General features: G+C 40.7%; 1 protein-coding gene across 3 annotated transcripts in view; it reads left to right on the forward strand.

Moving 5' to 3' along the window:
• Positions 1-14,451, forward strand: part of rab28 (RAB28, member RAS oncogene family) — a 29,277-nt gene that overhangs the window by 8,139 nt on the left and 6,687 nt on the right. For all 3 annotated transcript variants that reach the window (XM_032527938.1, XM_032527940.1, XM_032527939.1), the window contains 2 exons: positions 915-1,003; positions 2,938-3,067. In XM_032527938.1, the coding sequence (XP_032383829.1) occupies positions 915-1,003; positions 2,938-3,067 (219 nt within the window). The remainder of the gene's footprint in view (positions 1-914; positions 1,004-2,937; positions 3,068-14,451) is intronic.

Below are 14,451 nucleotides of genomic sequence, written 5' to 3' on the forward strand. Positions count from 1 at the left end.
TCCCTAGCTTTAAAAAGGGGACTGGAGTCGTCCAGCCATGTCCACAGTGTACGCTTTGCTCCCCATCACCGCTCCAGCCCAGCGCCGGACCCTCATCACACCATAATAAACTCCTCGCTGTCTGGTCCTCCCTCCTTCTTTTTGATTTTTTTTTCCCAACTACCCCTTTCATTTTCCAGAGGAAGTAAATATTTATTTGGATTTGATTTTTGTGCACGTCTTTTCTCTCTCCCTCTCATTCACTCATTCTTTCTCTTTCCATGTGTATAGGGACAAGAGTCTTCTTTTCCTCTCATTTTGTATTAATTATTGCTATTTTCCTTAACAGCACATAATTCTCCTCACTTTCCTAACTTGGCAGGATGTGGCACAATGCAAACAGCTCTTCCCAGGCTAATAAGAAGTCATTTTTTTCTGCCAGGGTATAGAGAATGTTTAAATTAGAGGGTAAGTGTACCTATTCATCCCCCTTGATCTCTGGGCTGGATATTCTTGGATGTGAGGTGTGGGTGTCCTGCCAGGCAAAAGCGCTTAGCTTGAAAGATTAATCGCTGATTTATTGTTTCCATTATGTATATCAAGAACGTGGACTTTTACTATATAAATCGCTCACACAAAATACAGGCTCCAGTTACAGCTGACTCATTATTTCCTCAGGATTATGAGCTTTGTTAAAACAAACAAGTTAATGATTAAAAAGGACAAAACCTCCAGAATGGAAACCCACAAATTGCAGCATAATCAATTTTTTTTAATTGTTAAATAATCGAATAGCAGAAAGAAGTTTTAAGAAAGAAAGTGGGGCTTTTGACACATCGAAGCCCCCTTTATGGAGCTGATTTCAAAATATTTCTGTCATTTAAATGTCAGTTTTTTTATATTGGAGGTGTTTCTGTCTCTTTTCTCTTCTGTAGGCAACTTGAATGTGACCCTGCAGGTGTGGGACATTGGAGGCCAAACATTAGGAGGGAAAATGTTGGATAAATATGTATATGGAGCTCATGTAAGGTTACACACACACGCACACAAATGAACACAAAATCCTCTGTTGCTACTTTTTTCTGCCTAAAATATGCATCTCTGGTTTGTGCTGCAGCTTTCTCTTGTTTTCTGAACTTTAGTCTTTTATTCCCCAGCATGAAGCAAACAGACAAACTGTCTTTAACTCCAGTAGCCTCAGGAAGGATAAGAAATGGTCATGCAAAGTTAATAATGATTTTGCATCTAATTGTCCGCTATTGGTGACTTCTATTAAGGCTTATTATAACAGTCTATGCAGCTTCATTAAGAGCCTTCCACTCCCTCTCTCTGCAGCCACATCAAAATAAAGTGTCATTTGGATTCACAGTGAGGGTAGTAGGTCACTAGAGCTTTAAAAATTAGTGCGTCTCTTGTTACAGTTTGATGTTTTGTATCAGTATATAGGAGTATATAGGAATACATCCTAGTTTAGTTGAACGTTAAAGCTGAAATTATTAAACGTCATGGTCAGAATTTGATAGTACTAGGTCATACACGAAGAATTGTAGGGAAAAATAGGCTGCTAATTGATCCATTTACTCTCATTAAATGCCGTAAAACTGAACAATGTGTTGATTACAATACTATCAGCTCATACTAGTTTGTATATGTGTCAGCAACATCGGCGTCCACAGGTAGCCATGTTGCTATAGACAAGTGCTATCTGTCACCTCCAGGATGTCTGTTGTTTGAAGAGGCCTACTTAAAGACTGTGGAGACCTGTACTGCAGCACAAGATCTAACATTTGGGCACAGGCAGGAAACTTGTCACCATATGCTATATGCAAGCACACTTCTGTCATGTTTGTCTATAGAAGCTAGACAAACATTAGTTGAAGGCTTTTTTTTTTTCTATTCCACCAATCTACTTGACTTTGACATAGTGAAAGTGACATGTTATTTTGCTCTAAATTGTGCCCTTATAGCGTGTACTGTATATTAACCATGACTGCAGCACTTCCTTTACCGTCACACTCCTTAACACGCAAAATGTCGTACATCACTGCCACATTGCGACACTTTGCTTAGGGAGCTTCTGGTCGGCACTGGGTGGAACTTCCACAACTATTGTTCAACACTGTGTGTCTTATAATCAATCATGGTAGTTTCGGAGAGACTCACAGTAATTGTCAGAGGCCTGAGTTGTCGTCACCAATGTTGCGTGTTGTGACAGTGCATGTCTGCCAAACAAAATGCAACAGACACCCCTTCAGTCGTGTTGCGTCATGCAGTAAAAGTAGAGAATTTACCTTGGCTCATGTTTAATTTCCAGCCCTTTAGAAATAGCTAAAGTTTAAGCAGTGATAGCAGATAGTTAAACTATCTGATTATTAGTCTAGATTTATGCCAACAGCTCTTGTATCTGTGTTTACTCTTTGATTAATTGACGTGTCCATGCAAACACCCCCTTTTGGCCTCAGTGTTTGCTCCAACATGGCTCTGGTGTTGTTGCATGCATGTTTCTGCAATGCCTACAGTGTTGAGGATTACATAGGGAGGAGGAGAATGTCTCGAGGCAGACAGCCTTCATACATAAGCTCAGATAGTAGATAACCAAACCTCACCTCTATTCTGCACCAAATTCTGGACTGTACTTACAAGCTGGGAACTGTAAATGGACAAACTGCAATTTTCATTTTAAAACAGATCCACGTGAATTTACACATTCTCACTTAGATGATAATTGCACTGAACCTTAAATGATGTGTCCGTTAATTGTGTCCCCCCTTATGTGAGTCTGTCCCCTACTCTAAGAAGAGAAGCAGTGCCACCTACTGTTTCCTTTCTCCCTCAATATTACTCATGAAAATCTGAATGAATAGGAGAATTAACTGTGTACTTCCAGGGACTGCGAAGGTGAGCAGCTCAAATCAACGTCTGAGGACTGTGTTATTCCTTTTTGTTTTTCCAACGCAGGGGGTTCTTCTGGTTTACGATATCACCAACTACCAGAGCTTTGAGAATCTGGAGGATTGGTTCAGCATGTTGAAGAAGGCCAACGAGGAATCTGATATTCAGCCGGTTGTCTCCCTGATTGGGAACAAAAGTGAGAATTACACATACATAATCACACAAACACATATATTCCTTGTTTGTCAGCAGGAAAGGTGCATAACAGTACTTTGAAAAACTTAGTTGTGCAGTCAATAAAGTTTGGAAATTGCTTTACTTTCATAGGTACGGTAGATGCAAATGGCATTAGGTTACCACATATTTATTGAACTGAGTTTCTCTGTACTCCTTTCCCCCTGACTCATCTTTTCATTTTGCATGTCTGTGTTTGTGTGTGGAGGAGTGAGTGTTTGATGGTAGCAGACGTGTTTGTTAGAGCACCAGATAACTGATCGGTGTGATAAACCAGTTGATAAGAGTGAAGTTTTGGAGCGATGGGAATGCTGATGTTTGTGAACTCTGGGGAGTGACTGACCATGATTTAAGATCCCGGGCCAACGGACCTAGGGCACCGCTTATCTGTGCCCCTCCCCCCTTCCCAGTCAGTACCCGTCTAGCCCCCCCCCCCCCACCCCAAGCCTGTGCTCCTGTCCTGAGACATTGGTTAAGGAAAGGAACTCAACGTTAACCAGACGGGTCTCCTGCTATCAGCCTGCGCCCATCAACTCACCTCAAAATAAAGAGTAATAATGATGACTCTTTTTAAACATCCCCTTGACAGATGTGGAGTCATGACTGCCGCCATGTTATTGTAAAGTGAGGCGTCAGTGTGTATGTGTGTGTAATGGTGACTGTCCACCTTCCCGGGCGATGATGAACGGTCAACAGAGTGGTGCCTGCACACAGGAAGCTCTCGCTGATGTTACTCAACGGGGCGCATAGGTCACGATTTAATTCGCCTGTCTAGAGCAGATTCTCTTGTCTTTGCATCCGTTGCATCTCCTAATGCCCTGGCTTTAACAGTGGGCGCCTCTGTATTTAGGCTACGTTTGGGGTGTATGGGTGAGTGTGTGTACTGTAATATTTAAGTTGTGTTCATCCCGCTGTCAGGCTCCTCACCCCCACACTCACACAGTCATACTCTCCCTAATAGCTCTTTTGCTAGAATGGCCCATGTGTTTTTTTTCTCTGTTCCTGCAGGCTGCAAAAAAAAAAAAGAAAAACAAAATCCCACACAGATTGCCCCTCTAGGAGCAATCAATTACCTTGCAAGACTTTATGAATCCCTGAACCCTCCATGGACTCCTTTTTTTCAAGGAGCTTGAAGAGAGTTAGTCTAGCTATCTAGCTGGAAAGTTCCACACCTACTTTTTTGTTATACTTCTTCGTCTCCCCACCCTGAGTTTGTCTTTTTTGCTGAAGAGCTTCTTACCGTTTTAAGTAATTTTGTAGCATTTTTTTTTTTTTCTAAAATGAATATTTGGCACACAATAACAATAATCTGAATATATGAATACACAACATTCTTTTCGCAAGCAGTTTGTATTTCTTTTTAAATGGTTCCCATGATGTTGGACTGAGTGAGGCAACATGTTTGTTACAACCAAAATAGAAGTACAGACATAACAAGGAACTTAAAAAAACATTACAGATTTATGCCTCTGTGAGGGCTTGTCTTTTGGGAGATTTTTTGTGTTTCCCCTTAGATAAACTTAAGGTGAACACTGGCTGTAGATGTCATGTGCATAGTAGTTCTTATCTTTCTTGCTGGTCAGAGCAGAAAGAGTTATACACAGGCAGCTGAAATGTTTTTTTCCAAGCACTAAAATACCTGTTACAGTATTATAAAAATTTTAAGTGTTCTTTTTAACATAAGTCAACATAGAGGCTACAATCAAATGTGACTTTGTATGACTTATTAACAGTACATTCCATATACCATATACATTGAGTTTAAATTACCTCTTGCCTCCTTTTTAGTTTAATTTAAACACTGTCTTCTTTACTCAGTGTATGGAAATTGAGCCTATGGACCAGGCTGGTTCATTAATGATGCTGTCCCCTCCTCTCCTTACCCTGGCCTGACTGCCCTCCTGTGCCATGTCACTGCTGTTGAACAACCTTTCCTTTCTTTGGCTTAGCATGGCCGGCTAGGGTTAAGTGTGCTTGTTAAGCGGCAGCATGCTGCACCCCCATGCCCTCTCCATGCTGCCCAGAGCCTTGTGTTAAATAATGGCACCACTTGTAACAATTCAGAGAGGAAGCCCATGAAAATTTTTATTGAGGGCACACATACACGCACACAATTATTTATGCAAGTGCATGCACACAGACACACATAGAAACATGCACTTAGGTAAAACGACACACTTGTGGAGTTTCTGGGAACACATGGGTAATGGAAGAATGCTAAGCTCTCGGTCTGTCTAAACATACTATAACTGTTTATTACATCGCAGTCCAGTGTAACAACGTATGGTACACAGGAACCTCTCAAGAGAAATGTTGGCTTGTTGCACAGTCATCTACTCCACCACTCAAGTGTTTCATTTTTTGTAGACTAATAAGTGCTATGTGTTTTGAAAAGGTTCTAAACGATAAATTCTGTTGCTCTTTGCTCAACAGCTGCATATGGCCTTTGGCAGTTTGCCTTTTAGATCAGAGATTGTCTGGAAGTCACTGATATAAAAAAATATGGCACATTGTTAGCAGTCCTAATCTTATTTGTATCTATTGTTTTGTTACACACATTATCAATAAATGGGACCCTCAGCATTTTAAAAGGGCTTATGTTACTGTTAGAAATTAGTGTGCATCTTTCTTTTTAGACATTAAGCCTGTGTCGTTTATCAAACCAATTTGTTTTTATTAAGTGGGGATCACAGGACCCCTGCTTGCTCCCCACCCATCCCTTTGCTAGCACGCTCTCCCTCAGGAACTCCAGAGCATCCATCATGGGCTTGTACAGCCCTTATTTGGGTGACTTAAATGGGTTCAGTTCTCTTAACCCCTCCTCATCACTCATGGCTTTTTGCTCAGATTTTCTAACACTGTTCACTGCCGATCCACTCAGGCCTACCATGGGAAACGTTTCCTTCTGCAGGGAGATAAGGTCCCCGCATGAAGAGAATTTGTACACTCAATTATGTCTTACCTGCTTTTGTCTTCTGCCGTTTCCCCCTTCTTTATATCCCTATCTTGTGCCATCTCTCAAACACATAAGCAAACATTAACTCCTTCAATCACTCACTTAGACCTACTCGTAACTCTTATCTCTCACATGTATAGACTAACACTTCTGCTGTAGTTGCCATCACTTAAAGTAATGTCTTTTCATTGGCTGTTGTTAAAATGCATATTCGCTTTCTGCACGCTGCGACAGATCTCACTGCATACCGTTACCCGTCACAGTTCACTCCCCCCAGTTTTCCATCCAACCATGTGAAAGTTAGAGTGAAACATACGTAGCTCTCCCCTGACTCTTGATTCTTGTGAAGCATGTCCTTGCCACCAACATTTTTGGTCCCAAGTTGTTTGTCATGTTGGCAAGGCCTCAGGTGGAGTTAAAGCCTTCCCCTACTCAGCTCTCTCACTCCCGTCACCTTCCTGCCCCTGTAAATCTGCCACAGTTTCTGTCTGTTCAATGCAGGCCAGCACATTTCTTAATAGAGAGATGCTCAGAAGTCCAGGAGCGCAGAGAAGCTCAATGCGCTTCTGTTTTTGGTTTAGCTCAAAAATGTTTTTCCTGGCTCAACCCACTCGTACTTAGGTCCTCTTACAACAAACTAAAAGGTCCTAATTGCCCCCAAGGGAAAGGTTTAGCCACAATAGACATGTGGTGGGACAAAAGCCCAGTGCTCTTACCCCAGCACCCTCAACCCTCCCCAGATAGAAGGGATGAACACGTCAGCAGTGTCTGTATTGCACTGTGGGTAGCGCAACCACAGGTTCAACACTGTAAAACATTATATATACAATATATAGACCTAGTAAGGCACGGTGTATGGTTCGGTAAAGATCTGGAATGCTTACAGTTTACACCAAATCCAATGTTTCCTGTTTCTCTTCAAATTTTATTAAAAGGTAAAGGGTCAGAATAGACATGTGTATCAAATTTTCTCAGTAACCGCACTGACTATAGCCTGCTGCCTCTCTGTGAGTCTGGAAAAGAAGGAATAGAGATTTAGGTTACAAGGATACAAGGGGATGAATGAAGATTTACAGCTGTATTACATTGCGGCTGATAAGTCAGTGTAAAGTCACAGCTGCAGATGCTGAGACCCGTATCCAGCAGTGATCAAGAAATACATTCTAGGGTTTACTCAGCCTACTCACGTGGCTGATAGGTGGTCTTTCCCATACAGAGCAATGCATTGAGTGCTTATCTGCTGCTCCTTGCTAAATGAACTAAATGCTGAGATTTAATTGTAACAACTGTTTGACCCAGCTCTAGTCCCTACACTCATCTCTCTGGACTCTCATGCCTGTCGAAACATGGAAAGTCCTCATTCATTTTAGCCATCCATAAAGCAAATATTGTTGCACATGCAGTAGATGATCAGTCTTTGCATACCTTCTTGTGTGGTAAGTCATGGGCCATTTGAGTTGCACAGCACAGCTTAGCCACCTGACCTGAGTGCAGCCTGGAACCCTCATCACGCTCAGGCTTTACTTTATTTCTCTGCTTCACAACATTGATATGGAGGAATTCCTGGAAGGGGCCTTGCTGACACAGGGTTGGGTAAATAACTGATTGATCTGGATCCACAGGCATATATTATAAATATATGTGAAATATCAACAGTTTTTCCCTCCTTTTTTGCTAAATCTAGGTTTTTATTGGAGTCGGAAAATATTACATCACTGTCTTTGTACCCTTCACCTGCTTCAGGTTTTTTAACTTGTTTGATGTTTTCTCAGACAGTCATGAGCAGAACTCACTTTCCATGTTACCATTCACTGCTGTGGCTTGAATTTGAAAATGTAGGCCCGTCCAACGCATCATTGCTCATAGGAAGTCTTTATAATTATGAATAGACTTACAATGATGCGATGCATACAATTACGAAGGCTCCCATGTGCTCCTTATAATTATTATAGCTCATAGTTACGCTGCCGGCTCACAGAGGCATGTATTACTGCTCGCCCATAAAAGTCCACTTAGTTTAACAGCGACAGGAGAGCTCGGAGGACATGGCCAGTGAAACCCAGGGCAGCGTCTTGTGCGGTCGGCTCAGAGCTGGGCCTTTTGTTCACTTTTCATGAGTCCTGGGAGCCTGTTAACCCAAACTGCGAGGCCCTTGGCCCCATGTTTTACTGTAGCAGTGACAGCCCGGCACTCCAGCTCTCTCCCTGTCTGTAGAGCTACTATTGGACATTCTCTGTTTTACATTCCCTGACCGGAGAGGAAGACCACATTGTTTTACTAGCCGCTGTGGCGTATCTGATTATGTTTTAAAGTGTGAATGCATGTGTGTGTGTGTATGTGTGTCTGCACATCGTTTCATGAAGAACGATCAAATAACAAGATGAGCTGTGATCAATGAGCTGTCGACAGAACACTTCTGACCTAGTGGAAAGCGAGTCCCCTGACGGTCCCGGCCCGTTTCAGGCCACCGGGGCAGGGGCGCCGTAGCACAAAGAGCGCTCTGTCTCTGTCAGGAGTCCCTAGAGGACTCCTGCACAGGCCTCGCTCACCTCCACAACACCAGGCAACTAACAGCACTTCATCTGTCTGTCCTCACTCAGAAATGTCATGATAATATTATTAGCTTTCCTTCAATCTCTGATATACTGATAATTATCTCTAATTATTCCATCAAAAGTTGATTTCTCATAGATCCAGTTATACAATGTCTAAAGTCATTATTAGTGGTATAGAATTAGCTACAGATTGCTGAAATATTACTGACACTGTACTGATTAATGAATTAGGATTTTCTTCAATTGTAAGAATCTGTTAAAGCCAAATTTTCAGTTTCTGGCACTTAAATTTAGATGTTCCAGTCCTCAGAAAATAAAGATACTGTAAACAATACCTACACTGTTAAGGTCGGATGACCTTAAGCCTTTGCATAGTGACTTGACTTCTGAATGACTGCATTTAAGAGTAAAGATAACACATTTCTGTGATACTTCTTTATGATACAGTATTTAAAAAATAAACTGGGAACTAGCCAGTACTTTTTTTCAAGGCAAATTTAAATTATGGTGGGCATATTTATAATACAAGTACAGACTTATCACAGCCTTAATATTTCAAAACACTCAGTTTTTATGAGCTCTCACCAAGCCATGTAAACCAGTTGGACCCAATCATTTAAATCCTTCACATAAATTCCACTAGTCATTTTTTTATTAGCCATTGGTGTTGTGAAAGTTAAATCAATGTCTAATTCAATTATACATTACCCAGAATGATTCATTATACTTTTACTGACCTTTTAAGGTGGTAAAGGTTTCCCTGTATCTTGTACCAGAAGAGTTAAAGGTAAATCAAATGTCACATGCAATTAACCTTACCAGTTGGCTATCAGACTTTAAGGTATAGTTATAATCCTGCTTTTCCAGACTCCTGCAGTTTAAATGTCCTCTGACTTACTGGTCTTTTTGGAGTCAGGTTGGAGGCAGAATATATATCAATGTTTTGTAAGACCACTTACTAACCACTCCAAGGAATAAATTATACAGCGTTTTTGGACTTGAATGGTTCACTGTAATGTAAGTAACTTGGACATTACCCTAGGAAGTTTGTGACCACTAGTAGCGCTGTTGAGCATTGTTTTTATGTACGGATCATTGTATTGTTTTAATCTTGTACTTTACCAGCACACACACATGAGGACGGATAATAAAAGAAGAAAGGACCTCACACACATGAAAAATGCAGGTTTTTTAATATTCAAAAAGGATTTGCAAATGTTTTAAGGGAGGAAAGGCATTCACAATGTTTGAAATGACTTACAGTGTAGATGAGAAACACTGCAAAACCATGCTTGTTTACAATGAAAGTTCTACGGCATACTTTTTAAATAGAAGACATTTTATTTTGGGGGGTATTAAAACAGCACTATACAAAACTTTTTCGTTTAAATAAACTGTCAGTGCAAAACAGTTTTATTTATACCCCAGCTGCCAAGTCACATCAATGTAACTTCCCACTTAAGTTCATTTACAAGGCAGACTTGGCCAAGACAGTACAAAATCAGTCAACAGATAACAAGAAGAAGACAAAAATAACCTAAGAATAGACACAAGTAAATGAGTAATTTACTATACTGCGGCAAATGCAATAGTCTTGAGACCAGCCAGAGAGATCGAATTCCTCAATTTAAATTTCTTTTGCAGATTACTGTATTTATTGGAGCAGAAAACACAACGGTTTGTACATATGTAGGGATTGACAGCCGATTATGGCTTGTGATCTGAGATAATGATTGCAAGATGAACTCTCAATTACGTTTGCAGAGATGCGACATGCTGAGGACATTGCTAAAGCATTACTGTAAAGGTCTGTTAGTAACCAGGACTCTTCAAGACATATAAGCACTGTTAGACACTGTTCTTGTGTCATTTGACTTTGAAGGTTCAGCTCTAGAGACTCATACAGCCCTATTGAATGTCTGAGCTGCTGAAAAGTTCTGGGATGTTTTTAAACTTAGTGGTGCCAAGTGAACAGTTTGCTTAGACAGTTGTAAGTCATTTCATTAGGAGTTGGACTGCCCTCACTATACAGTCTGACTTGCTTCATAGTCGTCATTGAGGGAAAACTGAGGCAAACCCTCTTAACAGGGTCTTTAAAGCATAGTGTGAGGTAATGTTGGACGTGATAGGTTCTCCCCTGGGGTTGATTAGGCTCAACCCTGTAACTTTCACTTAATGGGAAATGACCACTGAGAGCCCCAAGTCTCTGACCACACACACACACACACACACACACACACACTCACACTCAACCCACATACTCCCCACTGCACCAACTGCTGTTTAGTTTAAAACAAGGCTGCCTGCAATTAACTGTGTTATGTCAAGCTTATTCTATGGCTGTTGCTCGTTGGGTAAACTGCTCCAATTGGTCCCCACCAGCTGACTCAGTAGAACAGTAAGTAGGTGTCTCTGTTATCACAGCATGGTTTTAAAAAGCCCACTGAGGATCACAAAGTGCAGTGTAGGAGTTTGAGCTGGTTAGTCAACGTAGAGCTATTCGCTTATTGTTTTGTTGTGGCATCATGTGTTGGGGAAGTTTAAAAGAAAATCCATCCTTGAATTCTCACATGGTCCACATATGGGCTGTTAATTTATCAATAAGAATAACAATAAGTGTGAGTGTCTGAAAATGCAAAGTACATTGCCAGTAGCCTTTTTGTTCTTGCTCTTTAAAGCGAGAGGGCTGTCAGCAGCATTATTCAGTAATTAGGGACTTTAAGCAGCGACGGTTGAATGGACGGCTACGGTGTTTGATAAACATTCCAATGGGTTACTGGCGTTGCCCAACTGTCTACAACTGGAGAATGACTGGTTTGCCAGACCCACTACTATGGCAACCCATTGGAATGTTTCTGTTACACCATAGCCGTCCCTTCAACCATTGCTGCTTAAAGTCCATATTATTTTTTTATGGCTACTGTGGTTGTGGTTGTTTAGCAAAGGTAATGAAAGAAACTCTGTTACTTTACCTCACCTGCCTAAAGCCGCCTACACATGATACGCAATTTGCTCTCTGCTCTTTGCTCTGCGCCCGACCTAGCGGTGCGCAAAGAACAAAGCGCAGCACAGGTAAATGTCATCAAGGGTGGCAACAAAGCTATTTCCCCTTGCTAGGTAAGGACATGCTGTTACCTCCTTGGTTGAGCTTTCAAAAGGTCAGCGGCAAGTAAGTCAAAGTTGAAATAATTTGAACTTTGAGTGCAGCGCAAAGTGGAAAATCTGAGCGGTGCACAATGCCAGCGGTAGGGCAGTGCATAGTTGGGCAGCACCGCTTTCCCCATTGGAAATCACTGGCCGGCGCAAAGCAGTTTTTTGGCTTAAGTGACAATTACGGGATAAAAGTGTCATAAAGTCAGTAAACGGAATCAAAGTAATATCTGGCTAAAGTTTGCTAATATTAGCTTACATTAGCCAACATAAGCTGCTGGTTATACCAGACCTGCTGTCACACCAACCATCACTGAGCAAGAGTGTATTTCCATTTTTTAGAGCAAGAATTTGTTCTCTTCTTTCAATTGAGTATGTTCACATGCACATCAGTATCCCAGTTTTGATTTGATTTTAGATATGACATTTATATTTGCAACAACAGTACCCAGTGTTCTGATTGTGTATGCAGGTGTGTCTTGATTCCTCAACATCTCAGCCACTCATTTCTTTACCAACAAAGAATGTTCAGAAACCTGGATAAACCGTGTTACGGCCTTATCCAGGCTTCTGGAACCAGGATGTAAATACAGTCATAGACTCACTTTAGTAACACTTTCAGTATCACCAGTAATGATAATGTTAATTTATTGTTTGTGGTTTTACAGTTATTTAATGTCAGTCATTGGCAGTTGGTGCATCTTCTTTTTTTAGGGAAGATGATATAGCAAAAGTATTGGTTTAAAAGCATGCTCTGGGCAGATCCATCTAACCAGTTTCCATCCTCCTTACTCATTTCAAGTTTTTAGTGACTCCATCCAAGTCTGTCTGGTTTCAGAATAATCAGGTCTGCCAGTAAGCAGATTCTTTCAATGAAGGAGCTAAGATGACATCCCTGCAGACACTATCTTGTCGAGAGGAACATCCATATTTTCTTTTCATTTGGTTGTGTTCCCATATATGTTAGAGGTCACCACAATAACAACCCGGTTATTTATGGTAAAAGCCTAATTTATCCATCAGATATTAATCTCTAACTTTTGTCTTGTGATTCACTGCAATGACAGGCAGACCTTTTAAATAAACACTGATGGTGACCAGAGCAAGGGAGGGCCATTGCTCTTGACGAGTGATGATCCCGTCCACTATCTCTGTGCACTCTGAGGCCTAAACAGTTTATTTCGTGTTTGCAGTCACTTCCTAGGGATTGTCAAGCTGATGTACAGTTTGACAGAAACAGAGGGAAACCAGATCATCGGAGGAAGATTGTTTTGACCTGATAAGTAGAAACTGGAACATTAGGGAGAAAAATTGAGCAAAACACTAAAACAGTGGGATTAGTCTTGTATTCATTTTACACAGACAGTTGCCAAATGCTGAAATAATTATTTGGTGTGAGAATATGAGCCCAACTACAGTATTAGTTTGTGACTAAAAATAGCTATAGACTAGGTGTTCAAAAATCATGAACTGTCACATCATATGATCTAAAAATTTTCCAAGTTGGCATGTGATAAAGATTTTATTTTTGTTTGGAAGAAAATGAAAATTTTAATACAATTCTATGACAACTGGCTAAAACTTAATTTGCTATTGTCTACTCGCCCAGCTGCTACACATCAACTGACACTTCATTTAATTGTAACTCTTCAACTGACCGTTCAAATACTTCCAGTGAAATTTCAACGGCCATCACTGCTTACATAACAACTGACAATTATTAACACTTCCCACATTTAATCTACCTCTGGAGCAACTTTAACTGAAATTGACTGAATTAATGGAAACTGTTCACTTAAAACTCACCTGCTTTCAGTGCTTGAACTTGAAACAAAAACTCCAAATGCGTTTTAATGATTCTACTTCAACGTACACCTTAGACTCTTTCAGTTTTTCAACTGACTCTTCTACTGCTTTACGTGTTTCAATTTAACTGCAACTGCCATACAACATCTCACATGCAAACAGTTGACTTGACATTACCACTATTAAATTGTTAACAGAGATTGCACCTGCAATTTGCAGCATAAGCAAAATCAAGTTTTTTTCTAAACCCCCCTGTGGCCTAGTTCTACATTTCCCCTCCCCATGATGCACATACCCACAGGCAAAAAACCTCACTCACTTGTTCACTTTTTTGACTTACAGTAACATGCCTTCCTCAGCTCCTGTACCACTATGTTAATGTTGGCTAATCTGATTGTGACACATGATTGATAACCTTTCCCAAGTGTGCAGGATCCAAAGGATTAGTAGTGTTTACTTCTAGTAGCATGCTGGGAACCTCTGCTGTTAATGACTGGAATTAATAACCTGCTGACGCCTATGAGACAGCTATGTTTATGTACAGGCCGAAACATGACAGTCTGCCCTGGACACTGAGTAGTTGTAAAAGTGTCTGCCCTTGCCCAGAAAGGTTTGTGTTTATATGTCACTTATGATGATGGTAATATTTGCTTTTTGTCTAAAATGATTCTATTACATGTATTTTGTATATCGATGTGGTTTGGCCTTTAAGTTTTTGGGGTCATATGACTTACTAAGATATTAATAATACAGGATTATTGCACTGTTTACATTACTTCCTCTATGTGTATCTGTCTCTCTCTTTCTCTGCTTCTAGCTTTATCCCCCCACTCCTCCCTCACACACACACACACACACACACACACACACACACACACA

Source organism: Etheostoma spectabile, chromosome 10 (assembly GCF_008692095.1).
Source record: "Etheostoma spectabile isolate EspeVRDwgs_2016 chromosome 10, UIUC_Espe_1.0, whole genome shotgun sequence".
In the NCBI taxonomy this organism is placed as follows: Eukaryota; Metazoa; Chordata; class Actinopteri; order Perciformes; family Percidae; genus Etheostoma; species Etheostoma spectabile.